This window comes from Eleutherodactylus coqui, chromosome 11, assembly GCF_035609145.1.
Source record: "Eleutherodactylus coqui strain aEleCoq1 chromosome 11, aEleCoq1.hap1, whole genome shotgun sequence".
Taxonomy (NCBI): Eukaryota; Metazoa; Chordata; class Amphibia; order Anura; family Eleutherodactylidae; genus Eleutherodactylus; species Eleutherodactylus coqui.
Window position 1 is genome coordinate 58,740,099 of NC_089847.1, and position 24,077 is coordinate 58,764,175.

The 24,077-nt window shown below is 40.9% G+C and overlaps 1 protein-coding gene across 1 annotated transcript in view; it reads left to right on the top strand.

The window, feature by feature from the left end:
- Window positions 1-24,077, top strand: part of LRP5 (LDL receptor related protein 5) — a 168,366-nt gene that overhangs the window by 141,479 nt on the left and 2,810 nt on the right. The window contains exons 16-22 of the mRNA XM_066584175.1: window positions 15,101-15,310; window positions 16,491-16,616; window positions 16,699-16,935; window positions 18,219-18,329; window positions 18,505-18,741; window positions 21,438-21,580; window positions 23,229-23,326. Coding sequence (XP_066440272.1) covers window positions 15,101-15,310; window positions 16,491-16,616; window positions 16,699-16,935; window positions 18,219-18,329; window positions 18,505-18,741; window positions 21,438-21,580; window positions 23,229-23,326 — 1,162 coding nt within the window. The remainder of the gene's footprint in view (window positions 1-15,100; window positions 15,311-16,490; window positions 16,617-16,698; window positions 16,936-18,218; window positions 18,330-18,504; window positions 18,742-21,437; window positions 21,581-23,228; window positions 23,327-24,077) is intronic.

The window sequence follows — 24,077 nt, forward strand, 5'->3', positions numbered from 1 at the left end:
CTTTCTTTCTCACTCTGTCGGTCTGCTCTTGTACCTGGTATCAGTAGGGAAATCACAGAGGTGAGGAAAAAGAAAAAAAAAACACATATTCACTGAAAAAGCCAAAAATACAATACCCGAAGGTCTGCGAAGCAGACACGGTCGCCATAGGCACGATCGCCATAAGGCAGGCACAATCGCCACCGGCACAATCGCCGTAGGGCAGGCGCAATGGCCTTAAGCCCTGAAGATATGTAGTCAGCCAGACAATAATGTGTGGAGGAGCAGCTTGTTCCTGGCAGGCTAATATGCAGTCACCCACTCATCCCAGCCCAGTTTGGGGAGGAGTGACTGCATATACTAATAGCCTGCACATGTGAACGATACCAAAGATGTCAGCCATAGATGGGTGGTGACCCACCATACAGGATATCAACCCTGGCTGATATGACAGCGGGTTGCCCTGTATCTCCAAGGTGGGCCACACTGGCTGACATCTTGGGCTCCCCCACCAACTAGCAAACTACATACAAAGATACTAATGCATACTAATAAAATGCGGGTGTTGGTACTGCATTTTGGCCAAAACGCATAGGCTGACGGACCGCGTCGAGGTCACACCGCTTCCGTCAGTACCTACGCTAACTCACAATAAATTACATAAAATCACAGAGGTGAGGAAAAAGAAAAAAAAACACATATTCACTGAAAAAGCCAAAAATACAATACCTGAAGGTCTGGTATCAGTAGGGAGGAGGTAAAAGTTGCAGTAATGTATTTCTACTTGGCCATGTATTAAAAACAAGTGTAAAGACTGAAGAAACCGAAAAGCATAGAGCACTCAATTCGCTCCCTTTTTGATTCTATAGGCTTGAACTTAACCCAGTGATATGCATGTCCTACAATATCTATTAAAGTGAATCTGTAGAGATGAGCTTTACCTCTTTAACTACAAGGGATTTTGGGGCCATTATCAAAAGGTTATTCCTAGAATAAACATTTATCACCTATCCACAAAGATGGGTGATATCTGATCACTGGGGGTCCCACCGCAGTGAACCCCACCAATTATGAAAGCGGGAATCCAGTGTCACTTATTCATTGTCACTATACCTCTCACAGCAAGGAGGTTGAATGGAGCAATGTTCGAGCTGCTGTTCAATTGAGCTCTGTAGGACTGCTGGAGATATTTTAGCACTTGTACTTTGCTATCTCCAACAGTCCCATTGAGATAAAAGAAGTAGCAGTATGCATTTTTGACAAGTGCTCCATTCATTTAGAGGTAAATTGGACTCCAATTCTGGTGATCGATAGGGGTACCACCACTTGGACCCCCATCAATAAAGCACTTCCCTGTTTTCCTGTTAATAGGGTTTAAGTGTTAAACTTTGTACAACCCCTTTGTATTGCAGTCCTCATATTACGCTTCCATTGAGATTTTATTCTATACCCTATGACACACCTACTGATGTCTTAATATTCTAGTCATCGGAAGTCTGATTTAAAACCAACCATTGATGGGTCGATGAATAATTGACACCACCGCATGTGAGACATTAAGACCTCTTGATGATGCATGTTGTAGATATCAGAGCAACAGTTAGGGGTGTCTGGTCATACAAGGCTCTCATTATTAGCTCACTCTACTCTGTGCCCAAATAATCAAGTTGTTATTGGATCTGATGTAGAAAAAGTGGGCCAACAGGTTAAAATTATACAGACCTCATCATATTTGTACTTGCAAGACAGATTCTTTGCGTTTAGGCACTGCTGTATTCCAGCAATAGGTACTTTCTCAAAGGTTCTTTCTCTCCATGCATTTTTCAAGACATTCATGAACCAGTACAATGCTACAGAATAATTCAGGTCTTTATTAATACCCAGAATGGCCCTCTGCTTTTTATGATGTAGTCTGTGAGATTCATAATTTACTGCAAAAAAGATGAAAGGCGAGCGATCGGCAAGAGATGAGAGGACACGCATCACTTAATGAGACAATGATGTTTTTCTGTTTGATCCATTCACGCTTGTTTTGTAATCCATCCTATTTAGTGAATAATGAACACAATTGAAAGAATACAGCGGCAGACTTTAGTGAATATAGTGCCAAAAAGGAGAGCTGCACAGCTGCCAGGAGAGCATTTATATCTGGCAGGACTGCAAAACTCAAAAACCGGAAACGTACATCTTCACATGTTAGATTCCTCCTGCAACCCTAAAATGATGGGGAGAAGGGTGCCTTCCATTTTATAGGATCTCCAATATCGAATCATTAAAAATAAAATCAAAGGAACTTTGAACCGCTAATCCAAAAGTATATACAAGCCAGTATTCCATACATATGAAGTCTACTCTCCAGCATGTGTTCTACCAAAGGTGTATGTGTATATATTTCATTGGTAGAACGCATATGTAATCTAATAGTGTTACAGGGTTTTGGTGGTCAACATTTACCGTACAGTGGCCAATTAATTGGGCAAAACTAAAATGAATGTTTTCTGAGCATATATAAAGGTTTGTGCTGTATAACATACTATGGCTCAGAGAAAAAACTTTTTTTTTTTTAAATGCATGATAAAAGGAGTGTCTCCCTATCAGAAGACCTGTACTTTCCAAAAGAAAGCCTAGGTCAAAAAAAGAGTAAGTTCACATGCTGTAGATCCACAGGGGAATTTCATGTGGAAACGCTGCAGATTAGACCACTTGCATTGCAAAGGGTGAAATCCAAACAGAGATCCGCAATATAAATTGGCATGCTGCAGGTTTAAAAACTGCACCGCAGGTTAACTTGCATGGGAATTTTTTTTGTATCTTGTGGATGACCTTATAGCTTAACAGAAAGACACACAGAGAGATGAAACTGTCTAAAAGAAAAACTGTTACCCCTAGCAACCAATCATAGCTCAGCTTTTATTCCTCATAGTGCTCTTGAGAAATGAAAGCTGCTCTGTGAGTGGTTGCTATGGGAAACAAAGACTGTTTTCTTTTTTAGACCGATTTCATAAATTTGCTTTATAATTTTCTTTTTTTTTTTTAACTCCTGTGCTAGTGACACGTGTAGTGTTTTTAAGCCAAAGCCAAAAGTGGATTAAGGAGGAAGTAGAAGAACTTCATTTATATGTTCCATTGCTTTTGCCATTCTTTTTTAATTCCACTGTACCAGTGAATGAGAATGACTGATCGATCGGTGTTTAAAGCGAACGAGCCAATGATTTTTATGCGTGCATACAATGAGCGAATTAAATAGCGTTCATCGTTGGCTGCGTCTAAACTGAAGGCTCATCGTTCAAATCTGAATGATCCAGCAATTTTTTTTTTCTTTTTTACTTTTTGAGTTTTTTTTTTTAAACGATAATTGCTTTGTGTAAAAGCTCCCCTAAAGTCTATAGTATATTATTAAACACTCTACATATCAAGTGTTTATTTTTGCTTAGCACAATTTGGACTAAATATGCTGTATGAATACATTTAGTTTGCAGCTAGATGTATACAGTAGGTATAAAGGAACATAGACCGAGAAATAGATCTCTTAGTACATAGTAAAGCAGAGCAGTAGTAGAAGGTGTGGAAATTAAGGGAATTAAACATGTTGGCTCTCCCTCACCTGACAATCTCAATGAAGGCCGAGTCTAAATGAAATGTGCTCACTGTAGTGGAACTTTTATGCTTGACTACATTAAATGACTTGAAGAAGAAAACCAAAGGATTTCCTTCTGCCCCTCCTTTGTCTTTCATGTTTAAAACAATATGTTTAGCAATTTTCAATTCATGCCTTCACTTCCATGAAAAGTTTTTTATTAATCACAGTGCAATGACTGCGCCACAGGCTATAGTAATTAAGCATTATTCATTAGGACCCCTTGCAGCAGTGGAAAATATTGTGACATGTAGGAAACGGCTTTGTAAATGACATAATAATCTTGGTATGCACATATGTTAACTAGAAGGCTGACGGTGGTTCCGGGATGTCCTGTGCCGCTCTGCACTGTCTGTACTGCCATTGTTAGTAGGTACTTATGGCTAGCATGCAGTATCTTAAGTTATATCTTATTTGCTAGAGGCAATGAACTCATTGATGTAGTTTTTTACTTCCTCCTAATTTCTGCATTTCGTCTACTTAACCCCTTTGTGATCAGCCTATTTTGTGCCTTTAAAACCAAGCAATTTCAATTGTCGCATTGCAAGAGCCAAAACATATTGACGTAGCTGTATGAGGGCTTGTTTTCTTGGGGCAGTTTGTATATTTTAGTGGCACCACTTTGGGATACATATAATGTAGTATTTATCTTTTATTACATTTTTGGGGGGAGATGGAAAACATGTCCAGAAATTCTGCCGTTGCTTTGGGATTTTGTTTTTCAAGCATTCTCCAAGAATAAGTCCTCATCTCGATCAGCACAATTACTGCGATACCAAATTTATATAGATTTTTTTTCTTTGCTAATTTTGCACAATAAAAACTTTGTCAATTGTTTTTCTTTAAAAAAAAATAATAAAAAATGTGCATTGCCGCATTCTAGGATCCGTAGCATATTAATTTAATTCCGGCAGTAGTGTTCTCTGAGGTCTTGTTTTTTGCAGGAAGAGTTGTAGTTTTTATTGGTAACATTTTTAAGGGACATGACTTATGGATTGCTTTTTTTTTTAAAACTCTTTTTATTGAAAATTAAGTAGCATAGAAAAACAAAGTCATAGACAGGTGCAGCGCGTAAATAGTACACATCCCTGTATAATTAGATTGGTAGGGAGGTTCAGTCACCCTGGTACATCATAAATAGCAAATTAATTCTTTAAAGCCTGATCAGATACACAAAAGCCAAATTTCAGAGGCCAAAGGTCCCGCTCCAGAACGTGTATCCACTGGGGAGCACGTCTGAGCTCCAGAATAGATGAAGACATTAATTGTGGTGAATATAACGTGAGGGGGGATTCACACCACAAACCCCACATTTTCTCAAATTTCTCAGGACACTTACGTCCCTTGTAGACTATATAATTATATGGCACCACCGAATTGACCAGCTTTCTCCACATTGAGAGTGAGGGGTTCTTACGATCCGTCCACCACAGTGCAATCGTTTTTTTAGCAAGGAACAATGATTCCCTCAGAAAAATCTTTTTATGGTGTTGCCAACTTTCTTCATCTAATATTCCAAATAGGCAAATCTCTGGGCTCAGTGGAACAGGGACGCCATGGATTGCTTTTTTAAAAAAAAATTTTGTGAAGCGAACGAAAGAAAAATAGCAATTCCTTTTTTTTGTTGCAATAGTATTTATTACGTTTTTAATTGACATGCTTAGTGATTATTATTCACGTACCAAGAGCAATTATACATTCGTAATGAGTCACTGTTCTTAAAAATAAAATATGGCGTGCTTTATAACATGGAAAGTTGTAGAACAATTAACCAATTAACAGAAAATCGAGGGAAAAAGTAAGGAACTCCCAGGTATTAAGAAATTACTATAGTTGAAGGTGCAGAAATGTTTTATATAGAAAAAAGTGGCCCAGTTGTTTGCTACAGAGACAAAAAAGTTGCACTCATCCCAAAACACAGTGGTTGCTGGACATCCCGGTGTTCCAGGTATTGCAGTCAAGCATGTTTTCAGAAACCATACATTTGGTTGATCAGCCTCTCCTATATTGGGGATGTCTAAGCTTTTCCAATGGCTCCATATAACAAGATTTGATCATGCTAATAATTTGCATCACAATATTTGAAATTTCGATGGAATAATATGTGAGCCACTGTTTACCAATGCTAAAGATGGAGTTTTAACAATATCTTAAATATGCTTGGGTTGGCGAGTTTAGGAATGTCTTAAGAAATGTTGTATTTGTAGTAGCCTCCTACAGTCAATTGATAACAGGATGGTAACTGCTCATATGGCATAAAAGTCTGCATACAATAATTTAGTGAGTATAGAGATACCCAGCGAAACCCACCTGGAGATCTTCAGGTACGGGGTAGCAGGTTGTAGCACATCCAGGGGTATATAATCTCTCGGGAGGACTCCTTAAAGGGGTTGTCTCGCGAAATCAAGTGGGGTTATACACTTCTGTATGGCCATATTAATGCACTTTGTAATATACATCGTGCATTAAATATGAGCCATACAGAAGTTATTCACTTACCTGCTCCGTTGCTAGCGTCCCCGTCGCCATGGTTCCGTCTAATTTCGGTGTCTTCTTGCTTTTTTAGACGCGCTGGCGCTGTGTGGTCCTCTCCCTTCGGCTCCGCTCGGCAGCATCTGTGTTTTGGCTCCGCCCCTTGTACGCGTCATCACGTAGCTCCGCCCCCGCCACGTGCCGATTCCAGCCAATCAGGAGGCTGGAACCGGCACACGTCATGGGGCAGAGCTACGCAATGGCGCGTACAAGGGGGCGGAGCCAAAACGCAGATGCTGCCGAGCGGAGCCGAAGGCAGAAGACCACACAGCGCCAGCGCGTCTAAAAAAGCAAGAAGACACCGAAATTAGACGGAACCATGGCGACGGGGACGCTAGCAACGGAGCAGGTAAGTGAATAACTTCTGTATGGCTCATATTTAATGCACGATGTATATTACAAAGTGCATTAATATGGCCATACAGAAGTGTATAACCCCACTTGCTTTCGCGAGACAACCTCTTTAAGGTTTTTTGATTGCTTCTGGATCTGTTTCCAGGCTTTTAATACCATGTGGGTCAGTCGGAAAGGGCAAGAAGGCACAGGAATATTCCACAAAGGAATTAAAAGTAAGGATTTAGTTGATCATAGATGCTAAGTGATTCTCTAGATGGACGCAGAGTTCTTGTATTTCAGACCTCCAAAATCGAGCTAGTTGGGAGACGTGTAGCCATATAGTAATCGTAAACATCTTCGAGCCTTAACATCTGTTCCTTGAGAGTATTGTGCCAGGTATGCGTGGTTTATGTTCTGCCCAAACAAAGTGAGATATTCAGCTCATGAAATGTCTTGGTAGTTCAATAGGAAGAGTACAAAATAAATATAATTTTAGTTATAGAAGCATATAAACATGTAAAAGTACCTATTCTTCCTAAGCATCATATTTCAAATTTAGTCAGGTTTTGAGATTCGTCTTGCAATGCCTTTTATTGTAGATTCAAAATTAAATTGGTCAAGGTTTTTATGGATGGCGGTTATTATTATGCCCTTGTTGCCAATCAAAGGATATTAATTTTGTACATAGTGCAGAATGTCACTGGGAATATTCATTGGTAAAATTTGGGATTTTTGTTCGTTTACCTAATAGTAGAGCATTTGACCAAACTCTTTGATCAATTTTAATGCAGTATGTAGGGAGGATATCGGATCTGTTAATTTCAGGATGATGATATCTTTTTTTTTTTTAAACAAGTTTTTATTGATTTTATGCAAAATTATAGTTACAGACCATGGATATATAGCATATATAGGAGAATCACAAGACCTCAAAAACATATGATTGTCATTCTAGTTATAAAATTTTGTAAGTTTAGAATAAATCTCGTAGTTTTTCAACACATGCAAAGAAATGCTCAGCTTTATTATCAAAGGATATGTGAGTGAATATGGGTGGGGTAGAGGAGAGGGGGGGAAGGGAGGGGAGATATTGAAAGGGTATTAAAGGGGTTGTCCCGCGGCAGCAAGTGGGTCTATACACTTCTGTATGGCCATATTAATGCACTTTGTAATGTACATTGTGCATTAATTATGAGCCATACAGAAGTTATAAAAAGTTTTTTACTTACCTACTCCGTTGCTGGCGTCCTCGTCTCCATGGTGCCGACTAATTTTCGCCCTCCGATGGCCAAATTAGCCGCGCTTGCGCAGTCCTGGTCTTCTGCTCTCTTCAATGGAGCCGCTCGTGCAGAATGCAGGCTCCGTGTAGCTCCGCCCCGTCACGTGCCGATTCCAGCCAATCAGGAGGCTGGAATCGGCAATGGACCGCACAGAAGAGCTGCGGTCCACGGAGGAAGAGGATTCCGGCGGCCATCTTCACAGGTAAGTATAGAAGTCACCGGAGCACGGGGATTAAGGTAAGCGCTCCGGTAAGCTTTCTGTACGTCCCTGCATCGGGGTTGTCTCGCGCCGAACGGGGGGGGGGGGGTTGAAAAAAAAAAAAAAAACATTTCGGCGCGGGACAACCCCTTTAAGTAGGGTAAGTCAGAAAGGTTGAGAACAGAGAATCTTAAAACATTAACTGTGAGGTCCACCAAAATCTCCATATTAGCAAGAGAATAGAGTTGTCCATGGTTTCCACATGATATCAGATCTTAAAATGTTGTTGTTCCTAAGGGCTAAAATCTTTTCGTATAGGCTATGTTCCGACACTAAACGAGTGAGTTCTTGTAAGGTCGGTATAGTTTCAGATTTCCTTTTTCTAGCTATCAGGGATTTAGTTGCCAATAGTATATGACCTATCAATTTTTTCAGCGGAGGGTAGATTTTTTTTCGGTAGCCAGGAACAATAAGGCTATGTCGGGAGTGAAAGGGAGAGCAAGGCCCGATATCTTATAAATGAGATTATAAACATCTCTCCAAAAAGAGGTCAGAAGAGGGCATGACCAAAAAATGTGAAGGAGGGAGCCCTGCTTTTTACAGTTTCTTCAGCATCTGTCGCTAGCGGTCAAGCCCCTCTCAGCCAATAAAGAAGGCGTGTAGTACCATCCTGTTAAAAGCTTTATATGGGTTTCAATCAGGCTAGCACCCTGTGAAGATTGCCCAACCCATCTAAATGCTTTGAGCCATTGATCAGTAGATATTTTTCGGCCTATATCCATTCCCCAATTTATGAGGTGGCATTTCCCGGAGGGTCTCAAGTCTCCAGAGAAAATATCATAAAATAGTCGAGTATTTGTTTTAGCTTGGGAACCCTCTAAAAAGGAGTAGATTATCTCTGGGACTTTAAAGTTTTCCAAATGATAACATTGTAGAAAGGAGGATATTTGAATATATTTATAGATATCTGAGTTTGAGAGATGGTTTCTTGCCAACAAGGCCCGAAAGGAGAGAAGTCCAGACTGGGAAAAGAGGTCTGAAATATATTTTAGGCCGCAGTTAGACCAAGACCTCAAATGCAAGTTGGGGATAAAAAATTCCAGAGTTTCGAGGGGAATTTTTAAAAGCGGGTTAGTTATCTTTTTTTCAGCTTTAAGAAATAGATCCATCCAAGCTTCCACAGATGCTCTCATTGGGGGAGAGAGTCTGAAAATACACAAAGCTTTCAGGAGTGAAGGGTAGACCGTTCCAATAATGGAGGCAATCAGTAGAAGCTTTAAAGATTGTTGTCTATTAAAGTCAAGTTCTAATGCAGGCCAACTTACTATAGAATTGTGTCTTGTCCAAGATATTAAATTACTAAGAACAGTAGACTTACGATAGAATTCTAGGTAGGGGAGACCCAAACCTCCTTGAAATCTGTTTAGTGATAGGCTAGATAATGCAATTGTTTTTTTATTTTGCCATACAAAATTTGTTAGTTGTTTTTGAAAGCTATTTAGAGAAGATTTTGGGATTGGTTTAGGTAGAATTCGAAAGTAGTGGAGGATTTTTGGTAGTATCAACATTTTATATGTGGAGACCCGGCCTAGCCACGATAGAGTAGAAGTGCGCAAAGAGTCTATTTCTTTTTGTACATCTACAAGTAATAGCGGGAAATTTACTGAGGTGAGGTCTAGAGTGGGAAAACATAAATTTATACCCAGGTACGGAACACTCCTAGACTGCCACTGAAAGGGGAATTCTTTTTGTATATCATTTTTCAGATGATCTTTAACCTCGATACCTAATATTTGTGATTTGGTAATATTTAATTTGTAGTAGGATATTTCAAAGAATTTAAGCAACGTTTTTTGGATTGCAGGATGATGATATCTTCATATAGCAATATTAAATAAGTGCGATCTCCAATCGGGATACCTTTTAGTTAGAATATTTTCTTTAAAAGCTTGAGCTAATGGTTCCCATGAAAGTATGAAGATCAGTGGAGACGGCGCATACCTGTCTGCTGCCGTTTGTGAGATGAAATTCATCTCCTAAGGCCCCATTTGTAAATAATAGGCGGGGCGGGGGGGGGGGAGGTAGGGTTTGAATATAATGCGAGGATGGCTTTGAAAAAGAATCCTCCAAAACATTTTGTTTAAGGCTGCAAATGCAGTCAAACGCCTTCTCAGCATCCGGGGCAAGAAAACCTGCAAGGATCTTCACAGATACAATATAATAGGCTAGGTTTACAATCCTCCTAGTATTATCCGTGCTTGGCGAGCTCCCACAAATCCCACTTGATCAGTGATGGTAAAATGGGTGCCAGTCTAGAAGCTAATATTTTCACATATATTTTGAAATTCGTATTTAGTAGTGAAAAAAGGGTAGAAATTTTGGGGAACATCTGGGTTTTTCACCGATTTGTGAAGGGTAACAATTTTGGCTTGCTGTGTTTCTTTAGATAAGCAACCTTCCATAATCGTTGATTTTAACGATTTTATACATGTGCAAGGGTAAGGTATCTGAAACATTTTGTAGTAGGCATGAATAAGCCCATCTCGACCTGGTGATTTACCAACTGTTAGAGAGTTGATATGAACCAGCAGTTCTGCTACTGTAATTGGGGAGTCAAGAGCTTCCATTTGGGCTTCAGAAAGGGTAGGGAGATTTATATTTTGTAAGAATTCCTGGATTATGGTGTGTTGCGCTTGGAAATACAAAGGGTTCATATTTCAAGTTGTAGAAGGCCAAGGAATGGTCTCTAAAGCTACTTGCGCTGTCTACTGGGTTTGTTGATTTTCCATTGTTATTCTGGCCTAGTAAATACTGAATACGAGATTTGAGATGCTGCGCTTTAAGGCATGATGCCAGCAATTTTCTAGATTTGTTATTTTGCTAGTAATATTGAGCTTTAACTCTTTTTAATTTACTCTCATAATTTTGAAGTAGGTTAAATGGGAGATTTTGCCTGCATTGAAAGAGTTTCTTTCCCTACTGTGGTGTTTGCATTAGCTTATTTTTGGCTTTGAGTATTTTATCAAGCAGCTCATCTAAAAGTCTGGTCCTTTTTTTTTTTCTTTCACATAATGCCCCAACCTAATAAGCGGGCCACTTGTATATTCTTTATGAGCATTCCATAAAATATAGGGGTTCATATCCATGGATATGTTGAGGGTAAAATATTCCTTCAAGTCCCTCTAAAGATTGTTCCTATGTGTCAACTGAGAGAAATTATTACTACACCGTAAATATGTTGGTGATTGGTTGCATAGTTCTGTTAAAGTCAGGGAGATCGCAGAATGTTTAGCCTGCCAAAAAGAAGGCTGAAAGGAGACTTAATAGCTGTCTACAAATATCTGAAGGGCTGTCACAGTGCAGAGGGATCAGCCCTATTCTCATTTGCACAAGGAAAGACTAGATGCAATAAGATGAAACTGAAAGGGAGGAGATACAAATTAGACATTACAAAAAACTTTCTGACAGTGAGGGTGATCAATGAGTGGAACAAGTTACCATTGGAGGTGGTGAGTTCTCCTTTAATGGAAGTGTTCAAACAGAGGCTGGACAAATATCTGTCTGGGATGATTTAGTGAATCCTGCACTGAGCAGGGGGTTGGTACAGATGACCCTGGAGGTCCCTTCTATGAGTCTATGAGCATGATCAGACCAGGTGATAGTCTCTATCATTGAGTCCTGGGAGAGTAGTAAGAGATCGATGGGTAGCTGTTGTGTGCGTTTGAGTAGTAGTCGTCTCTCTCAGAAGAATGCATTGCTCCCTATACATCAAAGAACTCCTCTCTCCACCGTATGTCACCTAAGGATTGGGCATGCCTGTGCAAATTGGAGGTTGTGTCCATGCTGACATCTCATCTGTGGCGATTTTCAATGCAGTCTCAGAAGTTTGCTCTGCTTACATTTAGAGAGAATGTGAATAATTTTGTGGATAAAATTCCTCTGCTTTGTTTGACACGTAAATTGAGGCTAGCATATATATTATTCTTAGGCCTCCTTCCCACGAACGGATTTCCGCCGCGTAATTCGCGGCGAAAATCCGCTGCGTTGCCCGCAGCTATTAGGTTCTATTGAACCTAATAGCTCAGGGCACACGGTGCGGAATTCCACCGCGGAATTACGCACCGTGAAATCTCCCGTCCTCACCCGCAGCATGCTCTATTTGCCGCGGGTGTACGCACTGACGGCTTCCATTGCAGTCAATGGAAGCCGGCCGTTCACGCTATCTCCCGCTGTAACACAGCGGAGGATAGCGTGAAAACGCTTTCCCGCCTACCGCCGCCGCGTCATATGACGCAGCCAGCGCGTCACATGACACGGCCGGCCGCGTCATGTGACGCGGTGGGCATGTCATATGACGTGGCGGCGGTGGGCGGGGAAGCGTCATGCGGGAGCGAAGACGCCGGATACGCTGGTAAGTATGGGGTCTCTGGGGGGCGCCGTGACGGGCTTTGCCGCGGAATATTCCGCGGTAGAGCCCGTCACGCTCGTGTGCAGCCGGCCTTAGTGTGATTGCTTTTAGTAAGAGAAACCAAGTAATCTTGTAGATATGATACCTTTTAATGGTTAACAAAAATACATGATGTTAATGCGAGCTTTCGGACCTCACAAGGTCCTTCATCAAGGCATAATGAAATGGATCCGAAGAGGTATATATGTGTGTATGTATGTATGTGTTTGTATATACATATACATATACACACACACACACACACACGGTGGGATTCATTTGCACTTAAACGAATACTACAAAAGAAATACAAACCTGAGAGATCATCAGGTCAGCAGTGTGATCTGTGTTCTACATGTCTCCTACTTTCCAGTCAGGCATGAATCCAAAGAATTTAACCCTCTGTTAAGTGTCAAAAGTTGTTATAAATTTGTATTCTTAGATCATACTATGATAACGTATCTACATTGTGTATTTGTTTTCTTTTTCTTAAATAAGCTGAAACACTACAGAATTTTTTATGGCGATTAAAACACCTCTAGATTTAGAAATAGAGTGAGACTGAAATATTGTAGGAAAAGGCCTCCTGCACACTGCATGCGGAATCCAGCTCTGGGAGCAGCGGCGTCCGTGCGTACCTGGTTGCTTTCAGTTTTCATCTGTACTGCAGATAGTCCACACAATGAGTCGTCTGACATGCTCAGTACAGATTTTTTATTTTTTTTTAAACTACTACTTTTCTCGCATTGTCCCCTAGCGATGACGCGGAATTTGCGACCTTTCCGCAATTTCATTGCGGAAGGGCTGCAGATCAGATGGCTTCCATTGACTTCCGCACAGAAAAGGAGCATGTTGTGATTTTTTACTCTGCTTGCAGAAACCACACTTGGTTTTTGCAAGTATGGAGTTGGGTTGCCTGTCCACGGGCTTAGCGGTATCCCGCGGCGGACCTCCGCCGTGGGAGCCGCTGCCCGGGAGCAGGAGCCGGCAGACGGATGTCTGCCAGTCAGCCGATCTGACAGATAGGCTGAGCACGAAGAATCACGGCAAATCGCAGCATGCTGCAATTTGCCAGCCGCGAGCGGAGAATCGCAATGATTCTATGCTCGTGGACAGGGGGAAGCACTCTCCATAGCAACGCTATGGAGAGCTTTCACTGTGTTCCCCAGAGCCGGATTATCGCCACGGGGAATGCAATGAAAACCCGACTGTGAACAGGCAGCTTTAGAAGCTATATTCCAGCATGCTATGGGCGCTATTTGCTGCGGATCCGTAGTGCAGATGCCCGTCGCAGATTGCACAACAAATATCCAGCCATAGGCAGAAGCCCTGACTCGGGTGTTATGTACAAAAAAATATCTGGGTTAATGTTTTTATATTTCACCACATAAATGCTTGTTTCTGAGGGTTGTTAAGCCCAATACTACCTGAATGGCCATAATTAATAGTAAACAAAGCAAACATATTTACATAACTTCTCATACAATAAAGATGGTTTAGAAACCTCAGGAGCTTCCAGCAGGTGCCAGATAGGCCAATAGATGTACTTGGTATTTACAAAAAGAGAAAAGAAAAGCAGACAAAGGAAATCTCGCAACAACGAATAGGTCTTCGTGAGGGTAGAAGTGAAGAAGATGGAACATCTCTTCCAGAGCTGAACTTCATGTGTGGCGGGGTTACAAGTTCTCAACTGTTTTTGAATTTTGTCTCTTTGATGCTACACACCAGCAGGGCATGCTTGTCCGTTAACGATGAGCTTGTTTACGGGTTGTCACCACGTGCCAATGTGTTGAAACCTGTTCATGAGACCATTTAGGGTTTTTAGTGGGCAGGGGAATGTCGAAATACCACTGTCAGAGGTTGATCCTGACTTTCAAGCGATTTGACAACAAAGTTGTTGTTGTTGTAGGTAATGAGAAGATGTACAGGAAATCCCCAATTATATGGGATCTTGTGATCCCTGAACGTTGTAGTCACAGGTAGTAGTTGATGCCTTTGTGCTAAGGTTGCAGTAGATAAGTCTGTATACAAAGATAGTGCTTGAAATGGCTCAGGCAATGGGCTCCTTTTCCTGGTGGCCTCTAGTAGTTTCTCTTTTCACATCAAAGAAATCGATATGTGCTAGCACATCTCTTGATATATAATCCACGAGATGCTTAGGGCAAGGGAGTCTGTACCCTGTTGATTATATAAATTTTGTAGGGTATACTAATGTTTTCATAAGATTTAGCAAATATTGCCCTTTAATTGTAGATAATGTGGCATTTAGGAGGTGACTCATTTTACTTATAATGCAAACCTAAAAGGTTCTTTCAGAGCATGTATAACACAAACAATTAGCTAGATAATGATTGCTACTTACAAGTTCTCGAAATCTGTCCACACTGAGGTTTTGTGCAAGCTAGTCCTAGGTTTACGTGATCTAGGTGATCTTCTCAGCAAGGTAATGCCATTCGACAGGAACAAGCGGCGCAGACTAGATCCATGTTCACTGTTGAGCATTGCCCAGTATCAGGTTATTATGTTGGTCTAGAGATATCATTTAACTGTTCATGTTAACATATTCATTTTAATGATGTATATATTTTAAGTACTACTCCATGTAGAGCACTACAACATGCATCCTCAAGAACCATTCAAGTGTTTCTTATAGTATCTAGTTTAAGACTTCTTTATTATTGCTGTTATAGGAGCAAATAGAATTACTTTGGAAGATTCAAACATTCTTCAACCCATGGGACTCTCCGTCCTTGGTGATCATTTGTACTGGATTGACCGACAACAGCAGATGATTGAAAGAGTAGATAAGACAAATGGGTTCCGAAGGACAAGAATTCAAGGCCGCATCGCCCACCTTACTGGAATTCATGCTGTGGAGTCTCTTGATATGAAGGAGTTCTGTAAGTTCCTTTCATCCTATTTTCACTGAAGACCTTACCATGGTAGCAGGCATTTCCAGCCAAGGAGAAATAGAATGTAGTAATCTCCAGGCTTTCTTCACATTCACTTTTTATGGATTTTTTAAACTTGTGTAAAGCACCAAAATTTCCTGCATTTTTTCACAACAATTTTTGTTTGTCACATGTTTTCATATGTGTTTTCAACATCCGTTGTTTTTAGGTGCATTCCAAAGGGACCCTGTCATCACCTTTAAGCTCCATAAACTAACTTAGGGGGCTCCAAAGTGAGGGAAGGGGAGTTGTGTTTTATACTCCACCGGGTGCTCTGTTCCCAATCTGTGTCTCTGCAAATTTGGCGCACACAAACAGTGTGACTCTTTTTTCATACTGTTCAGTGCACGCACTCTCCCATTAATCTCTATGGTAGAGCGCAGTCACGGAGCCATCTGAAAAAACTAATGCTGTGCGCATGCTCAAACTTTGCGTTGGGAGTATGAAACACAACTCTCCATTTCCTCATCCTTAGCCCAGTAACATATTTTGCGGGGCTCAAAAGTGATGACCAGTTCCCTATAATTTCCTGTAGAAAAGCCCATGGAAAAATTCTATGCCTAGAGCATGCTGCTTTTTGGAAAAATGCCATTGACCCTAAAAACGCACCCAAAGTAAGGGGATAGCGCCACAGAACAGCACACGATCAGTAGTGGGCTTCATACTTGCTTATTAACGTTTAGCTGACATCTGCCTACAGATGCCTACTTTTTTTTGAAAGAATAAGAAAATCTTGGAGAAAGGCCATAAAATAGTGTGTTAAACTACGTTTGTGAAGTTTAAAGCAAAAAGTCCAGAAAAGTATAAGCTCCCATGGTCCATTTAGAATTCACATGCTCACTAGAAGCAGTTAAAAAATGATGGCCCCAGCTATAAAAAAAAGATCTTTCATTTTAGTCTATGTACATTTAAAATTTACACTGATGTATATATACACCATGGAATTTTTTTCCTCCATAGGAGCTAATTAGCTCGCTGTTTTTTGTTGTTTTTTTTTTTTTTGCTTTCCTATGGACCGACAAGGGGAGGGTAAAACGGGCTAAACTAGATGGACGTTATTTTCATTCAGCCTAACATACTATGTTACCAATGCACTTGCATATATTTATTTCCAAACTTAATTTTTCAGCTGCACACCCATGTTCAAAGGATAATGGAGGCTGTTCTCATATCTGCATTGCCAAAGGAGATGGAACTCCTCGATGTTCTTGTCCTGTGCACCTTGTGCTCTTACAAAACCTATTGACGTGCGGAGGTACTGATTATTTGCTCCTTGCGCTCTTAGATGACTGTCTTTCTGCTGTGCAATGTATAATTCTGTCCATGTTTCTGTACAGAGCCTCCAACTTGCTCTCCAGAACAGTTTACATGTGCCACTGGTGAGATCGATTGCATTCCCCTGTCGTGGCGTTGTGACGGCTTCTCAGAGTGTGAGGACAAGAGTGATGAGGAGAACTGCCCGCTGTGTTCTGACAATCAGTTCCAGTGTGAGAAAGGCCAGTGTATTGATGCCCGTAAGAAGTGTAATGGAGAGTACGATTGTCAAGACAAATCTGATGAACTAGACTGTGAAGGTATAGACACAGGTTTTCCTATATATTGTATTCAGTATCCCTATATTTCCCTAGATTAACCCTATATATTTCCTTTGTCATGTATGGTGCAGAGACCTGAAGGTTGTGGGGTTCAATCCTCGCTTGGGTCAGATAGCCGACTCAAGGTTGACTCAGCCTTACGTCCTTCCCATGTCAGTAGAATGAGTACCCAGCTTGCTGGGGGGTTAAGATGAGGAAAGCAATGGCAAACCACCCCGCAAAAACAGTCTGCCAAGAAAACGTCACAATGTAACGTCACCCTAGGAGTTAGTCATGACTCAGTGCTTGCACCAGGGGATTTTACCTTTTCCTTTGTCATGGAGACAAGGTAAAATACTGAGGTTTGCAAGCAGTCTGGTTTTCAGATATGCCCCTCCAACACAACTTAGTGTATCTCTGTCCACCTATAATGAATGTTTAAGTGCTGATTGCATTAACATCAGCTACTAATCACATGTCTGGAGGTAAAATGTATAATTCTGCAAACAACTAGTAGTTTTATCAAAGTGCTAACGACCACTCGTCCGTCCGTCCATCTATCTGTGTGTGCTGTGTGAGTTACCTGCAGAGCCTGACAGCACCTGTGATGATGTCACCATCGTGTAATCAGTTACCGTCTCTTAGCTCTGACCCCTGATCACATAACTGTGACGTCCTCACAGATCCTTTGTCCTTGCTAACTGAATGAGGGATTATGGGCAGGTTACATCCCCCACAAACTCCTGATGCCTCTGTTGCTATGGATACAGCAGTACTCAGTCTGGCAGTTTGTAGCTGGTTTTGAGACTGCTGCACATCTGTGTGGAGACTCCAATAAATGACACCTCACAAATGTACACATACATAGCTGGCAGTGCATATTGACCAACAACATTGAAGCACAGTCCTTCCCCACTATCCTCACATCTCTTGAACATGATATCATGTCATCTCGAGTGCTAATGCTACCAAAACCAGTCGAGCCTTCATCTAATCATGAACTGTTGCTCAGAGTTGAAACAATCCCTTTCACTATATATTATTATATTAGTAAGTGGTGCATTGCGCCACCAGAAGCACTGGTACTATAAATAATACTAGTAACTAGTAAAAAAAAAACCTGAAGAGCAGTTTGACCCTTGCTGCACATAGAAATATGTCCTGATTCCGTTTAAAGAACATGACTAGTCATCAAGAATAAAATTTTCTTATCTTTTAGAACTAGACAAATACTTTGATCTCCCACTCATATGGATCGGATTTCTTTTCTTCTTGTCTTGCAGCAATCTGCCCATCTAATCAGTATCGCTGTGACAATGGCCAATGCGTCACGACAAAGCAGCAGTGTGAGTCCTTCCTGGACTGTGGTGACAACTCAGATGATGTCATGTGTGGTAAGTAGTACAGTAGGTTTCCTTTTCCGTATGTCTAGACATGCTTGTCATTGAACTTTAGTAGTGCTATGCAGTGGGCATAGAATAGATTTGGCATATTTATTTGGTAGTGTCATTTGCTTAGAGCTATAACCTTTTTCCACATTTTCACCAGTATTTTATGTCTGAATTTTAGAAGTGAAAAGGACCCCATCTGAGGAGACTCCTTCACACAGCACCGCAATTCTACCAGTGATTGGCATTATTTTGTCTGTCTTCGTGTTTGGTGGGGTGTATTTTGTGTGCCAGAGGGTTGTGTGTCAAAGATACACCGGACCAAATGGACCTTTCCCGCATGAATACATCAGTGGAACACCTCACGTTCCTCTTAACTTTATAACTACTAGGAGTTCTCAGCCGGGCACCTACACGGGTAAGTCTGGATCCTCAGAATGTGACGTGACCTGGTTTTCATCTAAACAGGAATATGTTCGCTCTGTATGTCACTTCTGTGAATTCTAGGTAAATAATTATTCTGACTGAAGAAATAGTTCCCACTCATTTTGGTTAGCTGCTCTTATAGGGGATCAGATCTTTAGCGGTGAACAAACAGGAGCTCTGCTTGTGTCGCTCATGAAGAATTTGCCATGGCAGCTGGAAAACAAAACTATAGGATCAGCTGAAATGTGATCCAATAAAATGTAAAGCATTGAGTCATATGGATTACTCCGCTAAGCTTTAAACACCCCCAGCCCTTGGTCTCAAGTAAATTGTTTGAGTGAAAATTTCATATTTGTTTTTCAGAGTTTCTCATCAAATTCCGCATTTTTCTTTCTAGCTTGTTAATATGCACTACTTTAAAAAAAGAACTTGGATTTCTGAGGGGAAAAAAGTCACCTCATGCTTTATTAGAGTTTACTTTTAATTTCTGGCTTAGAAGTTAAATTTTAATTGAGTTAATTTAATGGTGTTTTCCCCCTTAACTTGCTTCTACTTGAAGGTAAAATGTCTGTTCCTTCTAGGATACGTACCTGTATAGGGCATGCAGATACATATTAGGTGTGTTCTAAGATGGCCAAGTATTTTACCCTTTAGGTGGGAGCGCTGAAGAGTTAAGATATTAGAGGCAGTATGCTTAGTAACTATGAGATCATAGGATATAACAAGCATCGTTTGTTTTTTTTTGGGGGGGGGGGGGGGTGGTTGTGTTTTTTTATTTTATAGTTTATTTTCTTGGCCTACTAAGCCTTAGAATTTTGGAAACTTTAGTATACGGTCCCAATATCTGGATTATCTACAGGCTGTCATTTATAAAGAGGAATCCTAAGCCCAGAGGGAATGGAAATCAGTATATTGCAATTTCCAGATATAGCAATCATTAATGTGACTAGTGCATTGCGATAACTCTATTTAACTAGTAACAGCATTGTAGTATAGTGTCATCAAGTTAACATTTACATCTTTATACTGACATTTTTCATACAAAGCTATATATATATATATATGTTTAGTGTATTCATCAGCAGATTGCGGTATTTTGTTGATATCCGTGTGTGATTAGCACAACGTTGGGGGTTTTGTAAGGGATACAAATATTACGTTTTATGTTTAAATTGTTTTATTGGTATTAGGTGTCATAGTCATACAACATATGGTGCAAAGATTTATCTTTCTACACACAAATACAACGCCCATATATATTGAACACAGCACATCGGGTATCCATATGCGATGAGATATGAGTCAAATAATTGTGAGCTGCCTAGAACTGAAAACTTGGGAGGAAGCCCTTAAGGATCCCCCGGTTGCTCATATAATAGATCTAAACACAAACCTCATATCCACAGCATAGCAACTGCAATCTTATATTTGCCAGAATAGCATTAAAAAATATGACCTTTAACAAACAATCTCTTAATAAAGGAAAAATGGAAGAAATAATAGACTCAAAGAGAAAGAAAAAGAAAGAAAAAGGGGGAGTGAAAGGAAACAGATGGAAGTGAGAGGTTCCAGGGAAAGGGGTAGTAAAGAGGAGGTGAGGGGGTATAACGTATCCTGCGCTCATTTACTAGATACTAGACTGCCTTGTTCTGCCTACCCTAGGAATTCCTGGAACTCTGCCGTCTCCAAGAAAAGGGTCCAAGCTGACCACTTTCCCATGCAGTCCCCGCGCTCTAGGCAGTCTTCTGACATTAATTCAAATATTATTTTTTATTTACAAGACAGTAATGGTACAGTGGCAGGTGGCACTTTCACATATTTTTTTTCCTGTAGCCTTTCTAGGTCTTAGATGTAGCACCAGTGCAAGATTGATATAAAATGTAATCTACAAAGATACATATTCATTCCCTTGTTATAGTTATAGTCAGATTTCTCTTTGGTCTTTACATGCTATGCTATTCTATAAAGTGTGTAGGTTCTCTTCCCCCAAAGCTGCTTAAAAAGGTTCATCAATTGAGTGTTCTACTAGATATCCTAATATAGGGGTATTCTGCTTGCGCAAAGTTGCTGTCAAATGAATGCTAATCACATATTAGTTGGCTTTGGATATTGTGTGTGTAGCTCTACAAACTATCACCTTCCCCTGGCACTTCAGAAGTGTTTATTCACAAGGTGCCTTGGATATGTCCTGTAGGCATTGCAGTGCTACAGGTCGGGCTTGTTCAGTTGGAACGACTAGAGACTATTTTTTTTTTCTCCTCTGTTCTCGGGAGCAGATTGCTGACCAATAGCAGGGCAGCGCTTAGCAGGGTCATGTACAGGCAGAAGTACAGAGAGGAGAATTGTGGGAAATGTAGTTTTCATTTAGTGCACATAGGGGCAGGAATGTAGTGGCTATCCTGGAAAATAGCAATGTGGGGAAATATTAGAAATAGGGGACAGGATAAGAAGGCAATGGCTGTGTGATTTATACCCATAACCAGCTGTGCATAAACATGGCGCAAACGCCTTTCATTTCTGGAATTCTTGAAAATTCACTTCACAACCAGAATACCCCTCTTAAGGCCCATGCTTACTTGACTGGCTTTATATTGGACATGCATTAATTTAGTGCTGTGCAGAACATTGCTGCACATGGTTATGCAAGACCTCTCTTCACAGTAGTTCTTGTGTTTGGTTTCTGCTCAGGTATACCTTGTGGGAAGCAAATGATCAGCTCCATGAGTATCATAGGAGGCGGTAGTAGCGGAGCTCCACTGTATGACCGAAATCATGTGACTGGTGCTTCTTCCAGTAGCTCTTCAAGTACCAAGGCCACGCTCTATCCACAGGTGAGTAGACTAGGGGATGAGAAAGACTAAATAACCCTTGACAGCTGAAAGCCAATTTGTTAGGATACCTAAAGGCATAATTTACTCAAATGCCTTTAAATTATCTATACCTAAGAGACCTGCTGTATGGCTAAATTGCATCTTCTCTCACTGAGTGGTATTTCTATGTCAGCTGCTTGAGTGATATAACACTAGGTGGTCTTTATATTGGCTAGAGAAGTCATCCTGCTGCCCGGCAATGATACTAACAACATCTAAACACAGGAACAGCCAATAGGACAGCTGGAGAATTCCAAGGCTCTGTGATGGCTACAAGAAATACTGTTTTAATCGCAGCACATGGAGCTAGAGAAAAGGACATCACATATCTTTAAGTGGAAACGTTCCATCACTTGTTAAGATCATGTTTATTTCATGCTCTATATAATATGTACGTGCAGTCGTTCGCTTTTGGCATAAAATGTGTCCTATTGCATTCAGTTAGTGTCATCAGTTCTGCAGCTATAAAACCTCTACAACTATGATGTGGCGACATTCTCCAAATTATCAGAGCTCTAATCAAACTGATTTTAGGTCATGCCCAGTTTCATCTACAGAATCAATGTACTGCGAATGCATTGGTCCCTGCGCATGTGCAAGAGTTTGACTGCCGCGTTCAGTGATTGGGAGGACTTTTCCACATCACACTAGCAGAGGGGCAACTTTAGGGGAGGTAACCATGCTAGCAGAGACTGTCTGGCCCAACTACTGGACCGCTCCTCAGAAATTTGCATGCGGTGCAGGAAATTTGAATTCTTTCTTAAATGTATGATATGACCGAGATGTTTGGAAATGTGCAATACTTTGTCATCAGTTCTATAAACCCTCTTTTTTTATATTGATAAAACAGACTCATTTTAAGCTAGCCATAGAGACATTCATAAATTGACTTAGGCCGCCTGCACACGGGCAGATTTGCATTGCGGAATTCAGGGCGCTCATCCATCTCTGGGGTCCGCACCAAATACTTTTCATAGTATGGTATGGAAGAGTGATTCTTCCTGCACACAAGCGGAAACCAATTGTGATTTCCACTCTTGAGCGGATTCCATGCATACACTTTGCATTGAGATCAGTGGAAGCCATCTGACCCGCAACCCTTCTGCAATTAACAATACAAATCTATAATAAGGTAGGGTATTTCACATCATTGAGCCTGCAATAGGCAGCAGGGGGCCGGGGCGGCTGGAGGAGATTTCTTTCCTCCCTCTCCCCATTCACTTAACACAGCGGCCGTTCAGTATTTATCGATTGTCATTCAGGATTTTAAGCTGCATAAAATCCTGAAGGACGGTTGTTCAGTCTAAACAGCAGTAGTTCAGTACTGAATGGCCACTATGTTAAGTGAATGGGGAGAGCGAGGAGTGAAATTTCCTCCAGCCGCCCGGCCCCCTGCTGGCTGCTCTGGCAGATAGCCAGCGATACTTGCACCTGTGTAACAGCATGGGAGCTAGTATGTGCGGGGACGAATGTCAGGCATAGTTTGCCCGAAATTCATCCAGTGTAAATGGGCCTTAAGGTCGATACATAATTGCATAAATTTCACTGATGTTAAGTTCATTAAACTCTTTTGCTTTTATAAAACAAAATCATTTGTTTGTCATTGCAGATCTTGAACCCACCCCCATCGCCAGCTACAGATCGTTCCTTATACAATACTGAAGTGTTTTATTCTTCTAACAGCCCATCTACCACCAGATCTTACAGGTAATCTTCAGTTTGCACTACATATAATCTGCACTGGTATTCCTGCAAGAAGCTGCCTTGTTGACACAAGTACTGCAGACAGCCTTCGCCATTCATATACTGTTACTGATCCTAATTATTTCACTGTATCTGAGTCATCTTACCGCTGTGTCACACCTGGATTTATTTCTGTAGAAAGAGAGACCTGCACCTGATGATGTAGGATTTCATGTACAGGAAACTATGTTAGCAAATACACTTAGAGGGAGCAACTGATCAAAGTAGATGTCACACTGTCCTCGTCATCTCCTAACTTGAAAGGGCCGATGGGATGGAACTCCTTAGAATCATAGAAAAACTTGTCTGTTTCCTTCTTTATTATAATTGGTACTTCCATAAATGTTAAACAGTAGTTTCTGAAATGCTGCACTATCAGTCTTCCATCTTACAGGGTTATTTTTACTCCTCCCCCAAATAAGATTATGGACTGTCCTAATCTGCTGCCATATGTGACTACCAAAGCCCTGATATTTTCTTCCTCACTAGTTTTCCTCCCATTTACATAGAGTATGATGAAGTATTTCTGTTAGAAGTTAAAAGGATTGATTGAGTTTAGATAAACTCTATACCTTCTTGTAGGAAAAGCAGCACTTCTGTACGGTCGATATTGCATCTTACCTCGGACCCATTCAAGTGAATGGAACTGAGCTGCAATACCGGTCATCTCCCATGACTTTGAGTGGTGCTATTTCTAGAAAAAGATACAAAGTCA